Below are 22,268 nucleotides of genomic sequence, written 5' to 3'. Positions count from 1 at the left end.
GTCGAATTTTATGGATACTCGCTGCTCGCGATACCCTCTTTCGCGATAACGCTTTAGAGATCCACCCTAAACACGTTCGTCGAGCGCGGAGCGTACGGGGGGGGAGGTGAGTAAGCAATAAAATCAAACGTAAAACGGTGCTCATTTTCTACATACTTTATGCAACCTCCGGGAAGAGACGAAGGGAGATAGACCCTTCCTGCACCGGCTCTTTCAGATATTGGCAGCATATTTCAAGAAGTTCGCAGGTACGCGAGAGTTTTATCATTCCAGGTTTTTCTCGATGGAAACGATAACCTTTCCCTCGCAAAGCCATGTGAAAATTTTCGAGAAAACACGTGAAAATGAAAGAATCGAAACGGTGCTAATTGTAAGCGAAAAAATAGTTTTCGTAAAAAAAAAAAGTAAACTATGACGATACAAATGAAGTAGTATTCCTTAAATTTTTAAATGAATTAACATAAAGAAGACTTGAACTCTGTCTCGATAATGAGAGAGAGAGAGGGAGAAAGATCGATTGTTAAAAATAAAATTAATATTCCTCGAGTACGCGTTTATATTATGAGCGATATAGGAACAATGTTGGCCGATTCGACTGTCTTATTTCACAATATTTGAATTATCACTTTCGCAATATAATACATTAGGATATTTAATTTTATATTCACGATAAACATTGAAGGATCTTTGGAAAATTTTAAACAAATTCGAGTGAAAGGGAAGAGAGAATTAATATCTTCTCTCTCTCGAAAATTAAACAAAGAGAATAATCCTGTATCCGCAATGCGTTTCGGTGCATTGCTTTCGACGCATAGGATCGAAGGCTTATCCGACTCGTTCCATTATTTACACGAGACACTCCTCGAGGCAAATATTGGGTTGAGTAAAAAGTCATTGCGTATTTTTTGTATGTTTTTCAAAGTTATTTATTTATATAAAGAACAAAGATCAATCAATGATACATTTTCCGTTTTGTTCGAAGACCTTTTGCCATCTTTCGGTGAGCTTCATAATTCCCCGTTCGTAGAAGGACCTACCTGTCTTTATTGGCGAAAAACTGAACAAGGTGCTGATTTACCGCCTCATCTGAATTTAACGTTATTCCACGCAAGGAGTTTTGAAGAGAGCGAAACAAGTGGAAGTCTGACGGTGCAAGGTCAGGCGAGTATGCTGGGTGGGGCAACACATCCCATCCAAGCTCCAATAATTTTTGACGGGTCGCCAAAGATGTGTGTGGTTTCGCGTTGTCGTGATGGAACACAACTCCTTTACGATTGACGAGCTCCGGACGTTTCTGGATGACAGATTCGTTCAAACTGTCCAATTGCCGACAATACACATCCGAATGGATTGTTCGGTTCCTTGGTAGGAGCTCAAAAAACACCACCCTTCCAATCCCACCACACTGAGAGCATAACCTTCCTCTGATGAAGTTCTGCTTTTGAAGTCGTTTGAGGCGAATCATCACGTCGGGACCAAAACCGTTTGCGTTCCACATTGTTGTAAACAATCCACTTCTCATCGCCAGTTTCAAAAAAGGATCGTTATCTTCACGTTTCATGAGCATATCGAAGATGTTTATACGCGCCGTCAAACGAACTTCTTTGAGTTCATGAGGAATCCAAATATCGAGCTTGCTTACGTATCCCAGCTTCTTTGGGTGGACGTGAACACTTTTTTGACTGATCTTCAATATTTCTGCAATCTCTCGTGTCATGTAACGTGGGTTTGACTTGATCAATGCCTTTATTTTGTCGTCATCAACCTCGGTGGGCCTTCCTGACCGAGGAGCACCTTTGAGATCAAAATCACCAGCGCGGAATTTCTTGAAACAGTTTTGGCACTGACGTTTTTGTAGAGCATCGTCACCGTAAACTTTACGCAATTTTTCACAAGCTTGACGCGCGTTCTTCCCTTTACGGAAGTAAAACAGTAAAATATGGCGAAAATACACAGTTTGGTCTTCCATCTTCAACTTGTTGTAAAATCTTCAAAACTCGACCAAATCGCTCAATTTTTTTTTTTTTTAGAATGAAGCTTAAACCGTCAGCTGTTAAATGATATATGACAAACATATGTGTGAATGACTCTAGTACTGCCAAAACTGAACTAATACCATCTGTTGCAAAAATACGCAATGACTTTTTACTTAACCCAATACATAACACATGCTGCCGTACAAACGTCGGCGTCGAGACAGAGAAGAGAAGTCGCTTTTTCGAAAGGATTTACAATCGTCGACTCGTTAGCACCTTCTCTCGCCGAGCACGACCGCCTCTGTTTACGCGTAATTGACAACGTGCGCGTTAGATTTATAATTACGTGGTGTCGCGTGCATCGCTTGGTCTCTCGATCGAGAGCGCTCTCCTCGAGAATGGCGCTTGATAGCGTGAGATAGTGACAAGATAAAATAAAAAAATTTATCGCATCCTCTAAGACATATAATTTCCTCATAACATTATATTATAGAAAAAAAGAAAGTGATGCAAGTGTGCGCGCAATAAAAACATAAAGAAATGCACAGACTAGTATTGGATATCAAAAGTAAATACTATTAACCAATAAGATCAAGTATAGAATATAAATAAATAATACGTAAAAAAAATTTTTTTTTCAAAAGTAGAACATTAATTGATATAAATTGCTAATATTTCAATTTAAATGAGCATTATCAATATCCTAAAAAGTGAAATGAATGTTCAATGCTATTCCACGTTTTATAAACAGAAGGAAGAAAAGATATATGAGTTGTGAATATGTAAAATGTCAATCTTTAAATTTATGTGAGTCGCAGAGGAGATATATTGACTCTTCATGTTTCTAAAAATGAATACACTAGTCATAAAAAAGTAAACACGGCTAAATAAACGAGATAGAAAAATAAATAGCAATTATTACAATTTTATCCAAGTATTACATACATCATTATCTTTATGCCCATCTCTATATAAAATAGACTCTCTTTAATACATTTTTTTTTATACTGTTGCATGCTTTACGTTTACTATGATATATACGAGAGCGATTAAAAACGAACGTGAGAAAGAATCACGAAGAAGATAAAAGAATCGTGAAGAAAAATGTCCAGATCCACGTGACGGATAGTCAAATTACCGCTACAACGATAACGAATTAAGGACTTTGAACGCGCAGAGAATTATTCAGCGTCAACGATACCCAAGTAACTATTCTTTTCTTTCTCTTCATTTGCCCTGGCTCTCCTTTATTCCTGCTGCTCCATAATTTTAGCGACCTACGCAGCTTCTTCGTCAACGGACGCCGATGACGACCGGCAAGTATTTGGAACGTTCTCGTCGCTTCGCCAGTTCGACCCTCAAATTCCTAAATGTCGCGCTCATCTCTTCGACACTTCGCCGGCTTTAAAGATCGCGCCGCGCGCTTTCCGCCGCGTCGAAAGTTGGCTCGGAAATAAAACTCGTGGCACGATTAAATTCATTCCCCGTGAACGAGCGACAAGTAGCTCGGATTTCAAGTTTCGTTAACTAGTATAGCGTGCATTCGATTTATATTTTAAATTACAAATCTTTGTGTGCTGTGTACAGTTTAAATAAAAATCTTCATGAAAAACTCGGAGTAAATCTTTCCTCAGCGAAGACGTTTATTTTTAACGTTACATGTGTCGAGAGAGAGAATTGAATTTTATAATATGTATATATGAATTGAAACTTTTTAAAGTAATTTTATTGTTCGTGAATAAAGTATGAATAAAATTATATTAAAAATATAGTTTATCTATTTTCATTTTATAGATTTAATTTAAATTCTTCTATATTTTCATCATTAAATGACTTCTCACATGCACTGCAATATTAAAACTACTGCCATCTTTTTCTTAAATTTTCAGTATATTTTTAAAATCATATTCGACATTATCGTGGTGCATTATACTGGGTGGCCCATTTTAATCCATCCAGTCGAATATCTCAAAAACCAAGCCCGAAAGAGAAAAATGTTTCAAACAAAAGTTGTGTGGCTTCAAGGGGGCCATAAGATGGTGACAATGATTTGACCTTGGAAAATCATTTGAAGGTCATATGAAGGTCAACTTTAAAATCTTAAATAGAAACCCCCATTTTTTATTTAGTACTCTTGTAGCTGACATCGAGAGCTTTCCAAAACACTATAATAAAGTATTTTTTCATTAAGTACTTTTTGAGTTATTTTATATTTTAATCTGACATATTCTGATATAAAAAATAAAATATTTCGTAAAATATTCAGTTTTCGATCATTTCACCGTAATACTTCTATGTACAGAATAATCAGACAAATTAATTAGTGCCAAAAAAAACAAATAATTGTTTAAAAAAATACATTGTAAATAATTTTCTTAAAAACAATTTTTTTTTTTTTATACTAATTGATTTGTCTCATTATTCTGTACATAGAAGTATTACGGTAAGATTATCAAAAACTAAATATTTTACGAGATATTTAATTTTTTATATCAAAATATGTCAGATTAAAATATAAAATAAACTCAAAAAGTACTTAATAAAAATATACTTTATTATAGTATTTTGGAAAGCTCTCGATGTCAGCTACAAGAATACTAAATAAAAAATGGGGGCTTCCCGTTAAGATTTTAAAGTTGACCTTCACATGACCTTCAAATGATTTTCCAAGGTCAAATCATTGTCACCATCTTATGGCCCCCTCGAAACCAAACAACTTTTGTCTGACACATTTTTCTCTTCCGGGCTTGGTTTTTGAGATATTCGACTGGATGGATTAAAATGGGCCACCCAGTATATGTTATTTTAATCCGAAGCGACGTGTTCTATAACTAACATTTTCTGATTAAGTTACTTCATACATCACTTCATACATCATTAATGAATTCGTCCAGAAGAAACCAATTTACTCTAGATTCTTCGCATACTAAACATTCGTCGTATATACTACAACATATACGATGTTGCGCTATTATCATATCAGTGATAATTAAAAGATTCCAACTAATATTTGAAATTAAGTTTTTCGCGATAATAATATTAAAGTGTCAATAATTTTAGACCAATTAAAACGAGTAGAAATTAAAAGTCATTCTTGGCAATTAAAGATAGAAAAATAGTAGACGGTAAAATTCCCTCAATATTTTCAACGAGGAAGAATCGATTTCGAATTGACCAAGAAAATTGTCTGTTAATTGTTATGATAGTAATGGGGCACACACACACACACACACACACACACATCCAGAGTATATCTTGGGAAAAAAAAAATCTCTGATACAATCATTCCGACAACCCCTTAACCGCTTATAAAGTTTACACTTTATATCTTCAACCTTCGATAAAGTAACGACACTAACGACGATACCATAACAAGCGCCATGCATCTGCATCAAGATCAATAAACAAGGCGTCAATCTTCTGTGACTCATCCCCCATAATCGCGTCGCTTTACCACCACGGGGATGTGTACTCGCTTCTGTAACGGCAGTAACGTATCAATGACCCCGTATCACCCTGAGCAACCCTCGAAGATTCCTCGCAAACGTCGCTTCCATTTTTAAAACGCCATTACCGCCGCAGAACGCGAGAACACATTTTTTCTCACTCGAAACGAAACTAACAACGATCGCGAAAGATGTCTCCACGTAAACAGATAGAAAGCTTGAGAATTTTTTACCGCTTCTTTAATTTAATTTAATTAAATGCGCGAAAGTTAATTTCTTTTTATTTGTAAAAAAATCTTGCATTAAAAATTTCTAAGTATCTTTAGACGATCGTGCGGATCCTTAGGTCAAATATCCGACGATCGGATGCATTGGGTAAAGAAGATTAGCGTGAAAGATATACCATTATTCGCGACCGCGAAAGCCAAGCTGGGGACTCACTCACCGTGGCGGCTTCTTCATGGCTTGCGCTGGCTTGTGGCTCGGCTTGTCACGTGTCGCTACGGCCGTACGTCGTCAGGCGTCGTTCCATGATATCCTCTCGTCGAGGCTCGGTCGCGAGCCTCCGGGGAGGACAATCGGCGCGTCTAGATTCTCGTTGATGCGACGCGATCACACGCACCACTACACTACCGTAATCGTCGCGTAAACGTCGTCGCGCTCCTGTCCGCCAGTATCCTCGTCTCTCTCTCTCTCTCTCTCTCTCTCTCTCTCTCTCTCTCTCTCTCTTTCTCGTGTCGCCGTAGTAGTAGCGGGTAGCAGCCGAGTACACGACGGGGGGGGGAAACTCTGGCAACGTCGCCTCGCCGCGCCGAAACGCCGTCGTACGCCCCGCGTGTGTGTCTCTCACCGGTATCTTCTCTCTCCCTCTCTCTCTGTCTTTGTCGCGCGCGTTCGCAACTTGCCGCTCATTCACCGCCTCTCGCGCTATTTCGATGCGTCCGCGCTCGTCGTTGCCCGAACGTGCACCTACTACACCTCCGCTACCTGTGTGCGCACGCGACCCCCGCACGTATACATACGCGCACACGCACACGGAGACACCGAGTATACCGGTAGCGCGCTCTCTGTCGATGCCGCTCGAGATTCGCGACGAGACACTCGGTACATTACAGTTCTCACGCGTAACGTTTTCCTTTTTCTCGCTGCTCACTCCGAATATGATTCGCGATTTATTTGTATCGACAATCGACGAAAATCCGCGAGTCGCGTTCCTCGCCAACACTGCACGGAGCAGCGTCGCTCCGTGTATAAAGCGCGTCTAGATTCGCTCCGATCGTTGTCTCATATACCGCGCGAAATTAGCCGAGATACGTCTCGATTCGAACGTATCGTGTACAACGATCTTTTGTCGCGCTTTCTCTCTCTCTCTCTCTCTCTCTCTCTCCCTGTCCTATAGTCTCTCCTATACTCCGTCCGTCTTTTTCTAAGTCTTCCTTCGCAGGAAACAACGATTGTTTTGCCGCACTTGCAAAGTTTCACGGCACTAACGACGCGATCACACGAATCAGCGCGACGGTGAAAGTAACGGCACGGTGATTTTCACGCGTGCGGCCACCCGCGCACCCCCGAATATCTCGCCGTGACCCGATGTCACCTTTTATCGGACGTACTCTCACTCGCTAGCGCTGGCGGAAGCCATATTGCGATCACTGTCCGTGCCACCGGGAGCGCCAAACGACGGCGGGACAGGGGGACAATCGCGCTCGCTCATTGGTCGAGCGCACCTGCCCACGTGGGCGACATCTGTAGACGGATATGCTCAGCTGATCGTTTGACGGTGGCTATTTTACCGTCCGTAAATCGATACGCATGACATTGTCTCGAATGCGTTGCGCGATCTCTTTAACTTTCTCGCTCCTTAATCGCGATACAAAGTTTTCATTTTAATCGTTCCACCCGTGTATAATCTCTGTCGCGGTCAATCATACTTCTTTGTCTAGTACTGTTACACTATAAAAAAAAATATACAATAATTTAATGACGCAGAATTTAAATTAAGTAATAATTTTTATGAAAAAGATTTTAATTTTTACGCAATGTATATTCCTTTTTTTTTTCGCTAAGAAAAATTCTACTTTAAATTTTAATCATAATGCCACTATGCCATTATCATAATACTACATTTCAAATTTAAATTTAAAAAAATTATTAATTTGCTTAATATAAATAATAGACAAGATATTATATTTTGCATACTTGATAGGTTACTCTAATGTTCTCTCTCTCTCTCTCTCTCTCTCTCTCTTTGATGCGTTTAGGAATAATTCGAGTACGAGAGGATTAAACGGAGGAGATAATAGCCGTCTGCGACGGACACTTGGTCCATCAGCCATACTACACGCGCGCACATAAATTGCTTATCGCGTCTATCCAACCCTCGCTCGGTTAGATAATTAGTCAGAGCATTCGATCACCTCTAAGCCCTTCCAACTTTCCACTGACACTATTATCAAACAATGATCGCGCTGTTCGGTCGCCGGGAGACCGAATCGATTATGCACGACGCGATTATGCTACACTTCGTTATATGAATACGCGGTAGCAAAACAAAAATAAAATAAAGAAAAGATAACAGGAAGAGAGCGCCGCGCAATTTTGTCGCACAATCTGTCACACGAAGTAGAGCGAGATTAGAAATATGTATAAATAATAGTATCGACGAAATATAGGTGAATATATGAACGAGCTGTCTTTTGCCGCGAAGGTAAACATAATTTTCGCCATTATTAATGGCATATACTAAATTACGCGAACAAAAGAATCTTAATAAAAATTTTGCACTCTACTTTATATAAAATGTAAACGTGGAAGAAGTTGGTTGCATCAGATTGGTGATTTGGCGATATAAGATATGATTATTTCAATCCGCAGTAATTTGAATTTTTAATTAATTATAATACAAAAAAAAAATTTTATCATCCCTTGTCTTAAGAGAAATCTAATTAGGAGACTTTAATATGCATCTATCTTTATTAATATTCTTTATATAATATTAATGTGAGAATATATACTGGGTGGCCAATTTTAATCCATTTAGTCAAATATCTCAAAAACCAAGCCCGGAAGAGAAAAATGTTTCAGACAAAAGTTGTTTGGTTTCGAGGGGGCCATAAGATGGTACCATTGGTTTGACCTTGGACAATCATTTGAAGGTCATATGAAGGTCAACTTTAAAATCTTAACGGGAAACCCCCATTTTTTATTTAGTATTCTTGTAGCTGACATCGAGAGCTTTCCAAAACACTATAATAAAGTATTTTTTTATTAAGTACTTTTTGAGTTATTTTATATTTTACTCTGACATATTTTGATATAAAAAATTAAATATCTCGTAAAATATTTAGTTTTTGATAATCTTACCGTAATACTTCTATGTACAGAATAATGAGACAAATCAATTAGTATAAAAAAAAATTGTTTTTAAGAAAATTATTTACAATGTATTTTTTTAAACAATTATTTGTTTTTTTTTTTGGCACTAATTAATTTGTCTTATTATTCTGTACATAGAAGTATTACGGTAAAATTATCGAAAACTGAATATTTTACGAAATATTTTATTTTTTATATCAAAATATGTCAGATTCAAATATAAAATAACACAAAAAGTACTTAATGAAAAAATACTTTATTATAGTGTTTTGGAAAGCTCTCGATGTCAGCTACAAGAATATTAAATAAAAAATGGGGGTTTCTATTTAAGATTTTAAAGTTGACCTTCACGTGACCTTCGAATGATTTTCCAAGGTCAAATCATTGTTACCATCTTATGGCCCCCTCGAAACCAAACAACTTTTGTCTGAAACATTCTTCTCTTCCGGGCTTGGTTTGTGAGATATTCGACTGGATGTATTAAAATGGGCTATCCAGTATATATATATATATATATATATATATATATATATATATGCGCCTGTGTGTATTATATATAGTAATAAAAAATAATTACCACATAGCGAGTATTTATATATAGCAACTATGTAAATATATTATATCTATTTTCGAGCGCGCAGGAAATACCTCACTACGACAAAGGAACGCGAAAACAGGAAATGCCGTCTCTCTTTTATTCTATATCTTGACATATGGCGACCCTGTATTTTAGCTACAACACTTTATCAGACAATTGTGATGACCACAGTTTCGAGAGTAGTATATAACTTTACCACTAGGTATTTTATTAATACTAAATGCGTCATACGTATATTATTTTGACTTTGTGCATAAAAAAATAATGCTACAAGATGTAGTATAGCTGCTGAGATGTTTAAAATCACATAATTTTTTTTAATCTTTCTCTCTATTATATATACATATATAGTAGAAAAATATATATATATTTATATATTTTTCTACTTTGATATAAATAATTATTTTCAAGAAATATGTTTCTTCTCTATTTCTCTCTTATATTATTTTAATTTCGACATCCTGTATACAACAGATATATGCAGTAGCATACTTATTTGTTTTCCTGGTATCCACTTAATACTCGCCACAAACATGCATCGGAATTTTATCAAACTCGAAGCAAAAAAAGTTTGTCCTTTGAAAAATTTAAATGTGTTTCAATTTATGCAAACTACGGTTCGATTTGTACAGATCGCTGTATGTTAAACGTCACGGACAGATAATATTGTAAGAACGATTATGTTTACCGCGATGGTTGGTATTGCTGCTTTAACTATTAGAGGTCGTTGTTATCGCAGCCGTTTTTATATCAATCACAACACACACACAGCTAGCAGATTAAAACCTGCTCATGATTTCATGCAATCGTATATACGCAATTAATTTAAAAATGAATATGATAATAAAAGAGAGCGCACAAAAATGATCCTTTTTTTAATTATTAATGTGATAGAATTTTTGTAATCATATGACCGTATGAAAAAAATTATACAGCAATTTTGAAGTCGAAGACATTTTACTGTGTAAAAGATTTTAGAAAATTCTTTGAATCTTTGAAAATATTTATATAAAGATTATTATCATAAAATTATAAGAGAGTGAAACACGGCTTTTTTTTATTACTTGTACATATTTTATATATAAATATATATATCTAATTATATAACCTAATCTCTGTAAAATCTTTCTCTTCCTTTCTGTATATACCTAATAATCTGTATAATATCCCTGTTTAATCTAATTTACATAAATGGAATATATATTTACAAAATTATCAATCCTATCTCATCGATATTTAATTATACAAACTTAAACATCCATATAAAAATTATATTTTTATTATACAATATATATACTATATCATATATTTTTCTGTATATAATCTTCTAAAAACTTATTACTCACTTTGCGCAAAAAAAAAAGGCGCTTGTTCACTTCTCTACAAAAAATGTCTATTAGTCTCTTTATATCGTGCATTCTCTTTAGAAAATCCATTTAATATTTCTTAATAGACATTAACAAAAGCTTTTCCTTTATCTCTTGTTGTGATAACAATATAATATGAAACAAGATCGTAAACGACATCGGACACCATCTCGATATCCTTACACCGAACGGGAAATTACTAATTTATAGCCCAGCACAATTTATCTAATCCAAATATCCCCGACCTTCTCAATTGCGCAATGGAATTCGCCTTGATTAAATGTAGACACACTGTGTTTGATTAAAAGGGAGTTAAGCTAGACTGAAGTGCGAAATCCGCGAAAAATTCGTTGACGTAGCGGTGCTATAAAATAACCGGAAAAAGCTGATATTTTTATATTAATTTATACAAGAACTGATTACTTGCATAAGAAAGAGAGAGAGAGAGAGAGAAAGGCGGGAAAATCTGTAATTAACTGTAAAAATCTGTAAAAACTGTACAATTGTATAAAATATAATATTGTATATTAAATTTAATTAATAATTTAAAAAATTTTTGTTTACATGCATTTTTATTTATACAGGGTGTCTCATTTTAAAGGACCCACTCAAATATCTCAAAAACACTGCGTTAAATCGAAAAATGTTTCAAACAAAAGTTGTGTGACTTCAAGGGGGCCATAACATGGTGACAATGATTTGACCTTGGAAAAGCATTTGAAGATCATGTGAAGGTCAACTTTAAAATCTTAAATAGAAACCCCCATTTTTTATTTAGTATTCTTGTAGCTGACATCGAGAGCTTCCCAAAACACTATAATAAAGTATTTTTTCATTAGGTACTTTTTGAGTTATTTTATATTTTAATCTGACATATTTTGATATAAAAAATAAAATATTTTGTAAAATATTCAATTTTCGATAATTTTACCATAATACTTTTATGTACAGAATAATGAGACAAATCAATTAGTGCAAAAAAAAATTATTATTATTTTAAAAAATACATTGTAAATAATTTTCTTAAAAACAATTATTTTTTTATACCAATTGATTTATCTCGTTATTCTGTACATAAAAGTATTACGGTGAGATAATCGAAAACTGAATATTTTACGAAATATTTTATTTTTTATATCAAAATATGTCAGATTAAAATATAAAATAACTCAAAAAGTACTTAATGAAAAAATACTTTATTATAGTGTTTTGGAAAGCTCTCGAAATAAGCTACAAGAATACTAAATAAAAAATGGGGGTTTCTATTTAAAATTTTAAAGTTGATCTTCATATGACCTTCAAATGATTTTCCAAGGTCAATTCATTGTCACCATCTTATGGCCCCCTTGAAGCCACACAACTTTTGTTTGAAACATTTTTCGATTTAACGCAGTGTTTCTGAGATATTTGAGTGGGTCCTTTAAAATGGGACACCCTGTACGCGTGTGTATAAATCTAACAATAATTTGTATATAATATATAAATAAATAATAAAAAAAAATTTTATGTTATCTTTTTAAATAGATCGTTTAAAAGGTATACAATGGAGACACCGTTTATACAATTAAATACAATATATACGTACGTTTAGATAGACGAGTGTAATTCAGTGTGCAAAAATATATGTTTTATACACCCAATATAATTTTCTATTTACAAATCTTTTTATTTCATTGACCTATTAAACGAGGAGACATGCGCAAGCGGATATGCAACAAGTATACGTCAGTCGCAGCAATCTTACGCAGACTCCGTCCTAATCGCGGACATTCATCGACAGGCTACAACTTCAAAAAATGATTCAACGAACGCTATAGTGCGTATCTAACAACGATTGAAATCTATCCAACGCAAAAATTCATTCGGAAAAAAAAAAAAATGGTATGACAGAAAGAGAGTTTCGATTCAGCTTTGTCAAAACCACACACAAACCCCATTGTCAAGTTTTAAAATGCAACAACTTGTATTTTTTATCGTTGTCAAGTAATGAAATGATTTATTTTTCACCGTTGTGACCGATATTAATTTTAAAATGCAAGAAACTTGATCGCGGACGTAGGAATAAATTTTCAAGCGTCACGTCAGATTCTGTTCATCCGTTTGAATCACGAACATTCGCGCGACAATCCCGCGGGGCTTTGACGGCGAAGCATGCAGAAAAGGACGGAATGCAACAAGTCTTCGTCAATGGCCTCTTTCGGACGTTCCTCCTCTTCCGACGTCGCTTACGTCAGCGGTGACGCATGACTTCCGCTACGTCACACCGACGCGCCACACAATGACGTAACTCTCCTCGTGCATTCCGCAACCCTCCCCTTTGCCGGAATACATCCACCTATGCAATTTACTGCAAATAGTGTCCGTGTAGCCGATCGGTTATTAATTACGTGGGCGGTAAATATTGAAACGCGCGGCGATGTGACGAGAAACGGGGATTGTAGAAACACATGTGCCGTTATTTAAAATTATATCTTACGAACGAACAAAAATTATAGCTACATGAAACTGTAGCTAATTAATCATCATAAATAAACAATCAATTATAATCGTATTCTAAACTCACGATGCAAAGATAAAATTAAAAAATCACTGTTTTTTATATTAGTGAAAATACTCAAATTATATATTTCTAAAAAGTAAATAGAAAAATGTGTATACAAGGTGTCCCATTTTAAAGGACCCACTCAAATATCTCAGAAACACTGCGTTAAATCGAAAAATGTTTCCAACAAAAGTTGTGTGGCTTCAAGGGGGCCATAAGATGGTGACAATGATTTGACCTTGGAAAATCATTTGAAGGTCATGTGAAGATCAACTTTAAAATCTTAAACGGAAACCCCCATTTTTTATTTAGTATTCTTGTAGCTGACATCGAGAGCTTTCCAAAACACTATAATAAAGTATTTTTTTATTAAGTACTTTTTGAGTTATTTTATATTTTATAATCTGACATCTTTTGATATAAAAAATTAAATATCTCATAAAATAGTTAGTTTTTGATAATCTTACCGTAATACTTTTATGTACAGAATAATGATACAAATCAATTAGTATAAAAAAATAATAGTTTTTAAAAAAATTATTTACGAAGTATTTTTTTAAACAATTATTTGTTTTTTTTGCACTAATTGATTTGTCTCATTATTCTGTACATAAAAGTATTACGGTAAGATTATCGAAAACTGAATATTTTACGAGATATTTAATTTTTTATATCAAAATATGTCAGATTAAAATATAAAATAACTCAAAAAATACTTAATGAAAAAATACTTTATTATAATGTTTTGGAAAGCTCTCGAGATAAACTACAGCTACAAGAATACTAAATAAAAAATGAGGGTTTCCATTTAAGATTTTAAAGTTGACCCTCACATGATCTTCAAATGATTTTCCAAGGTCAAATCATTGTCACCATCTTATGGCCCCATTGAAGCCACACAACTTTTGTTTGAAACATTTTTCGATTTAACGCAGTGTTTCTGAGATATTTGAGTGGGTCCTTTAAAATGGGACACCCTGTATATCCTGCATAAAATATTATAAATTAAAATGTTATCATAAGTTATATTTGTTTAAAATAGGATAAATTTTCGAAGTTAATTGGAAATACATTCTTTTAAATATATTATTCGCGAATATTTCGAGATTATAAGAAAAATTCACGATGACGATAGCAGAACAAACGTATCTCTTTTCGTCTTTGTTTAGTTTCTTTGAACAATGCGACCAATTCGGAAGAAAAGGTGGAAACAGCGAGAGAACTTTAAAGAGAGAAGAACAGATGGGGCAGGAAAAGACAGAGAGAGAGAGAGAGAGAGAGAGAGAGAGAGAGAGAGAGAGAGAGAGACGAAAATCCCTTTCTATTGATTTCCCGCCAAGGGTAGGCCAACCAAGGGAGGATGATTAGGTATCGGCTCTTCTCTTCGTGATGTCTCTCCCATCTTTCTACCCCTCTCTCCAACGAGTTCGCAGTAATTCATCTAAGAACCTGTCTAAGCAAGAGAAAAGGTAAAGGGCCACCGAAAAGTATAACGAATGTAACAAAGAGGTTTCCTAAAGAGAGAGAAAAAAATATACGAACAGCTAAAATTTTATCCGGCTAAACTCAAATCGATAAAAGATTAGGTGAATATAACTCTTGAAAATTTCTCGTAAACGATACACGAAAAGAAAGAAGAGTAACAGATATACGAATTCTATTACAATACAATAGAATAACGGACAGTATTTTAAAATAAGAAATAATGTACAATACTTTATTCGTGCAAATTGTAAAATACTCGAGAAATTATTAATTATATATAGTATATAAAATGAATAACATAAACATAAACAGATATATAAAATGACAAATCGAAGACGAACAAGATTACATACAATCGAAAAAAGCTATTATATCTTCTAATTTTATGCGCCTCTCGCAGCTTCTCTCTCTCCCTCTCTCGACTTTTCCATCTCTTTTTTCTCCGCGAGTCTATCGTGTCCTACATCCCACTCGCTCTTTCGAGCCGGTCGAAGGTGGTAAAACGGGGTAACTACAACGTGCGGACGAGAGAACGAGAGCAACGATGGTAACCAGCCTCGTATTGGTCGCGCCGGCGGCAGTAACCGTAGCTCCGACGGTGATAGTAGTAGTAGCAGTAGCAGTCCTAGTAGTAGTAGTACTACTGCCGCAGACCTACCCACGACAAGAGTAAACGACGAGAGTATTATTAGCAGTAGCGTCGACACGCGACGCGACGCAACCCGTAATCGCGCCACGTTGATATCGACGTATCGGTCGCGACGCCTATCATACGCACTCGCACTTCATGCAGATACTTGGAAAGTATGAAAAAGAGAGAGAGAAATATCTCTGTAATATCAATAATATGACGCAGATACATGTATAATTTTTTCGATATCTGTCTATCTCTCTTCAATATCAGGTTAGGTAGATATCGGATACCTAGAAAGGAAGTATCGTCATTAAATGCTGTGTATAATGTTGATATTCTTCGTACGATTATTATTGTGTTATTATTGTAACATACAGGGTGTCCAATTTTAAAGGACCCACTCAAATATCTCGGAAACACTGCGTTAAATCGAAAAATGTTTCAAACAAAAGTTATGTGGCTTCAAGGGGGCCGTAAGATGGTGACAATGATTTGATCTTGGAAAATCATTTGAAGGTCATGTGAAGGTCAACTTTAAAATCTTAAGTGGAAACCCCCATTTTTTATTTAGCATTCTTGTAGCTTGCCTCGAGAACTTTCCAAAACACTATAATAAACTATTTTTTTATTCTGTACTTTTTGAGTTATTTTATATTTTAATCTGACATCTTTTGATATAAAAAATTAAATATCTCGTAAAATATTCAGTTTTCGATAATCTTACCGTAATACTTTTATGTACAGAATAATGAGACAAATCAATTAATGCAAAAAAAAAAAAAAACAAATAATTGTTTAAAAAAATACATCGTAAATAATTTTTTTTTAAACTATTTTTTTTTTTATACTAATTGATTTGTATCATTATTCTGTACATAAAAGTATTACGGTAAGATTATCAAAAACTAACTATTTTATGAGATATTTAATTTTTTATATCAAAATATGTCAGATTAAAATATAAAATAACTCAAAAAGTGCTTAATAAAAAAATACTTTATTATAGTGTTTTGGAAAGCTCTCGATGTCAGCTACAAGAATACTAAATAAAAAATGGGGGTTTCCATTTAAGATTTTAAAGTTGACCTTCGCATGACCTTCAAATGATTTTCCAAGGTCAAATCATTGTCACCATCTTATGGCCCCCTTGAAGCCACACAACTTTTGTTTGAAACATTTTTCGATTTAACGCAGTGTTTCTGAGATATTTGAGTGGGTCCTTTAAAATGGGACACTCTATATATCTAGCGCCTATTTTAATAATTAAAATATATGTGTTATAAATTATATATTTAAATATCATATCATTTTTATAAGTTATTCTATGTCATTAACGAATCATTATAAACAATGATTTCTTTTTCCCAGATTATTTTGCATTTGAATAATCGAAATCTATATTTCCTTATGTCATTATTTTCATCATAGTCTCTATTGTTCTACAATTTTTTCTTTCTTTTTTTTTTTTTTTTTCCTTTACGACGTTTCAAGCAATCATTTCCGTATCAAAGGCATACCGGAAACTCTATTCTAATTTATTCTAAATCGTTGACTCCCCTCGTTCGATAGCACCGACGATATTATCTCAATGCTCCTAAATAACGCAATTAATGTCCGTCGTCGAAAGGGCGCTTGAACCGGCAAACGACACGTGAAGCCGGCGAACCCCGGATTTTCTTGGAGATTAGAAGGGGATACGAGACGATTATACGACGTTTGTAAGTGGTCGTGCAACGAATTGCGGTGATTGTCCGTAATGCGATTGTGCGTCTGTCCGATTATAGGTTCCTCGTAATTGGATAGTCTAAGCTTGACGTTAACTGGGTCAACTTCTACTGTGAAATTCCTCACCGTCGGAGAAATTCGTCGTAACGACGAAACACGAATAGGAACGAACGCGGTTTTCGTTTCAAAGAAACGAGAAGCGATTTTATCTCGCACTTCTCTTTCCCCCCACCCCTCCCCCCACCCCCCTCTCTCTCTCTCTCTTTCTCTCTCTGTGCGTGCGCGTTTGTATGTATGTTACGGATTTATTATACTCTAACTTTACCCGTATTATAGCGTGCGAAAAGTTATATCGGGGTACTCTGCATGCGAATCTTTACGAGAATTGGACATACACATACACACGGTATCATCGATTCGTAAATAATAAATTTTAGAGCTTCCCTGGGACATAAGGCATAAATCAACACCTCGTCTCGCGATCGTTCCCTTCCCGTTCGCTTTCCAGTATCACGCAATAACTACAATGTATCGTCGATATTAATCACGCGAAGTAGCAGATCGATAGAAACCAGCGGCCGTTGTTTGTTGGAAATAACTTGATCTTTAATATTTACTTAATACATTGACGTTTTTATTAAGCTATCTTTGTCGCGATAGCCATCACATGTCACATACCTCAATCATACTTATTGTTGATGATTAGAAATGAGAAAGATTTCTGATATCTTGCCTTGTAAATGCATAAAATCTAATAATATGCTTGTTTCTAAGTGATATTTGATTATTTCGAAGAAAATATACAGAAAAAAGAAAAAATATATACTGGGTGGCCCATTTTAATCCATCCAGTCGAATATCTCAAAAACCAAGCGCGGAAGAGAAAAATGTGTCAGACAAAAGTTGTTTGGTTTCGAGGGGGGCCATAAGATGGTGACAATGATTTGACCTTGGAAAATCATTTGAAGGTCATATGAAGGTCAACTTTAAAATCTTAACGGGAAACCCCCATTTTTTATTTAGTATTCTTGTAGCTTGCCTCGAGAGCTTTCCAAAACACTATAATAAAGTATTTTTTCATCGAGTACTTTTTGAGTTATTTTATATTTTAATCTGACATATTTTGATATAAAAAATAAAATATTTCGTAAAATATTTAGTTTTCGATAATCTTACCGTAATACTTTTATGTACAGAATAATAAGACAAATTAATTAGTGCCAAAAAAAAACAAATAATTGTTTAAAAAAATACATTGTAAATAATTTTCTTAAAAACAATTTTTTTTTTTTTTATACTAATTGATTTGTCTCATTATTCTGTACATAGAAGTATTACGGTAAGATTATCAAAAACTAAATATTTTACGAGATATTTAATTTTATATATCAGATTATAAAATATAAAATAACTCGAAAAGTACTTAATAAAAAAATACTTTATTATAGTGTTTTGGAGAGCTCTCGATGTCAGCTACAAGAATACTAAATAAAAAATGGAGGTTTCTATTTAAGATTTTAAAGTTGACCTTCGCATGACCTACAAATAATTTTCCAAGGTCAAATCATTGTCACCATCTTATGGCCCCCTCGAGACCAAACAATTTTTGTCTGAAACATTTTTCTCTTCCGGGCTTGGTTTTTGGATGGACTCGACTGATATTCGACTGGATGGATTAAAATGGGCCACCCAGTATATACATATATTCTTCAAATTAATAAATAATATTATAAATGATATACGTATTCTCTCTTTATTGATTTCCTAAATAATATTTTATTTAGAAGAGGAAAGAGTTTCTTTATTCTTTCTATAGTAATCTAATTTTGAAGATACGATAAATATTATAATTATCTCTTTTATATCAAATATTTATATTTGTTATTTCCCATATTTGGGAAATGAGAAGGAAAGACGAAGCAAAAGAGAGCAATAGGTAGCATGCTGTAAACGATAATATCGAGTTCCATAATAATAGCGTTCATCCGTAAGAAAGGCGCAAAACAGCGCGATCAAAGAGTCTCTTTTGTCGATAAACACGCGCATACGTGTGGCGGAAATCACGTGGCGAAATCGACAACGGTTACATCCGACTGTTAAACGGTAATTGGTTTACATATCATTTAAAATGATCGCACCCTCGCTCGCACTTTCCCTACATTATCGCGGCATAATAGATGTTATCGGAATTGCGTGGCTCGCCTAGCAAATCAATTAACGCAATCATCTCGGCAGATTTGTGTCAATCACATCGGTGCGTAACGACGAGAGATAGATCATGCGTTATAAACATCGATATACCTTCATGCAATCCTACAAATCATTATTCTCATTAACCTAAGTTATGCAAGAGAGAACTATTCCCGAAACGCTACTCACATTAAATACAATTGCTTGCAAATAGATTAAGTATTATATTGTACAGAGAAAGATATATAGAAGCGAGATATTATTATCGACAATGGATTCATCCGAAACTTTATTATTGTTCATCAAATAAGTAGTATATTTAGTACAAATGCACAATAGCGGATTTTGTTCCGTTTTATATTATAAATTGCGAGACTCTTTGTCGTTATTTCTAATTATATCTCTCTTTAATATGACATACAACCGAGTAAATCTCGCAATATTAAATTTTAGAATTTTTTGTTCCATAAAAAAAAAGAGAGAAGAAAGTTGTACGTAAAATAAAAATGTAATACAAAACTTGAATGCTGCCTTAAATATCTCAGAAAATTCATTATCTTTTCGTAAATTATAATTTATTTGCCTCGCATTCGAACGCGGCAATTTTGGGCAGGTACGTCGCTTGGCGAAAAAATAATGGCGCGATATAACCGGATAATTCGGATTGCGCGCATGAGTTCGATTGCTCTGGGAACGTCTAATTCCCATGGCCGGTAGCGGCGCGCTTAAATAGTTTAGGGCATCACATAGCTCAGCAATCGGCGTCTCCTGCCGATAAATCCCCCCCCTCCCCCTCCCCCTCCCCCCGTATTGGTTTACGTTCGCTGATGCAACGCGGCGGCAGATGCGTGGGATATCAATTAAAGGAACGCGCACGTGGAACATTCCGGCCGGAAACAATGAACCCGTATTTATGAATCCGCGAGTCGAATCGCGCATTTTACGATGGGACGCTTGTATTCCATTCCATTGTCACATACATCGTTTATAATGATTTTTTTTTTTTTTTTTAATTTGCGCGCGCCAATGTAATCTACTCTGTTATTTTCATGACAAAAGCACGACGAGAGAGGGTATGTTTGCGTTATAATCGCGTCGAAACGAAGCTCATTGTCGGACAGGAACGAAGTTTGATTTATTCGCATGATACATGTTGACGCCACGACAGATTTTCGTCGATTTGACAACAATTAACAATTCAATGCTTCGATGATAGCACGTTAGCCGCTGCATTAATGATGTATATTTTCCATTAATGATAGTATTTCTTTAAATTACTAAGCAATAATAAAAAGAGAGAGAGAGAGAGAGAGATTTTGCAGAAATTTTGTTAATTGTAGGTTTAATGTATTTACATGAAGAAATATAAATATTAATACACATCTTCGTTGTGGTATCCCAATTTCACTGAATAATCGTATATATAATGTATGTGTAATATTTAATAAAATAGATTTGCGTACAATTTTCACTCTCAACTGGAACGGTGCACGTTCATGTAATATTTCGCGAGGCTTGCGGACAGTTTGTAAATTTTTGTACAGCCCCTTATTGATTTCCAGTAAATCGGAGTCATGCACAGATGCGCAAAACGAGTGACTGGGGGTCAGCGAGATAATGCATCTACATGAGTGTGCTACCGTTGGGTGATTTAGTAATGGTTACCCGAACATCCCTCGACAATGAGTCACTGTTTCTCTCCTCCATCAAACGCAATATCTACTCCGTAAGTGCGTCTATTCGCCGGAGCGATCGAACAAGTGATATACGGTAGGCTATGATTTACATGCGCTCTTTTTGCATTATGAAATCGTGCAATTTTCAACTCTGATTAGGGAGACCGGGTGTCTCACTCACCAAAAATTTGTACATGTATCGCGAATTACCGGGAATTACCCAAGTAATTCCATGTAATACGCCATGTAATTTTAAGTAATGCGACGAACAAATTTATATCTGAATTCAACTATACAAGATGTACTATTAGACGAAAGGTCATTATTTTGAATTTTTTTCTTTCATTTATTGGCCCTTAGGTTGGCGCTCCTTTTATTTAGTTTTTTTTTTTTTTTTCATTTTAAATGACATTTCTCTGGACATTCCTCTTACTCGTAATAATCTATCTGTAGACAATCGGACGCATTTTGTATCACAAAATCAACATAGTGTCGATTTTAATTTATTTCGTTAAATCAAAAAAATTATCTTTTTTTTTTGCGCTTGTTATCTATTTATCTGAAATATTGATAAATAATCATAAATTTGTCTTTCAGACAATTATTCGCGCGTATCTAAAAGACGTTCTAAAGACGTTATAACGACATTATTTTTACTTTTTACGACGTTTTAATCTTGTCTGGGTTATTATTGTTTCGTCCTATAACACATCACAATAATAACCTTTGGTTTGGTTTTGAACTTGTAAATCAATGTGAAGTAATGCGGCGTAATACGAATACGATGTAATGCGTAAGTAATACCAGAAAAAATATACATGTATTGCGATAGTGAGACACCCCTCGAGGGATACACTTTATAACGTTTCGTAAGAATAAACATCATCGAAATTTCATCTTTTTATCAAGTTTTCTCGTAGCTTTTCAATGGAATAATTTTATAAAATATATAGAAAAAAAATATATATATACAGGGTGTCCCATTTTTAAGGACCCACTCAAATATCTCAAAAACACCGCGTTAAATCGAAAAGTGTTTCAAACAAAAGTTGTGTGGCTTCGAGGGGGCCATAAGATGGTGACAATGATCTGATCTTGGAAAATCATTTGAAGGTCATGTGAAGGTCAACTTTAAAATCTTAAATGGAAACCCCCATTTTTTATTTACTATTCTTGTAGCTGACATCGAGATCTCTCCAAAACACTATAATAAAGTATTTTTTTATTAAGTACTTTTCGAGTTATCTTATATTT

The 22,268-nt window shown here is 34.8% G+C and overlaps 1 protein-coding gene across 3 annotated transcripts in view; it reads right to left on the bottom strand.

Moving 5' to 3' along the window:
• The window catches only part of Lilli (AF4/FMR2 family member lilliputian), a 228,358-nt gene that overhangs the window by 168,471 nt on the left and 37,619 nt on the right, over nucleotides 1–22,268 (bottom strand). The window contains exon 1 of one of the 3 annotated variants that reach the window (XM_070293986.1): nucleotides 5,868–7,060. The exons of the other annotated variants lie outside the window; for them this stretch is intronic. Coding sequence (XP_070150087.1) covers nucleotides 5,868–5,884 — 17 coding nt within the window. The 5' untranslated portion in view covers nucleotides 5,885–7,060. Of the gene's footprint in view, nucleotides 1–5,867; nucleotides 7,061–22,268 lie in introns of those variants that run through there. 3 annotated transcript variants of the gene reach the window in all.

Source organism: Polyergus mexicanus, unplaced genomic scaffold (genome assembly GCF_030449975.1).
Source record: "Polyergus mexicanus isolate NDT 795.1 unplaced genomic scaffold, iyPolMexi1.0 SCAF_4, whole genome shotgun sequence".
NCBI classification, from domain to species: Eukaryota; Metazoa; Arthropoda; class Insecta; order Hymenoptera; family Formicidae; genus Polyergus; species Polyergus mexicanus.
This window is presented reverse-complemented; position numbering and strand designations above follow the sequence as displayed.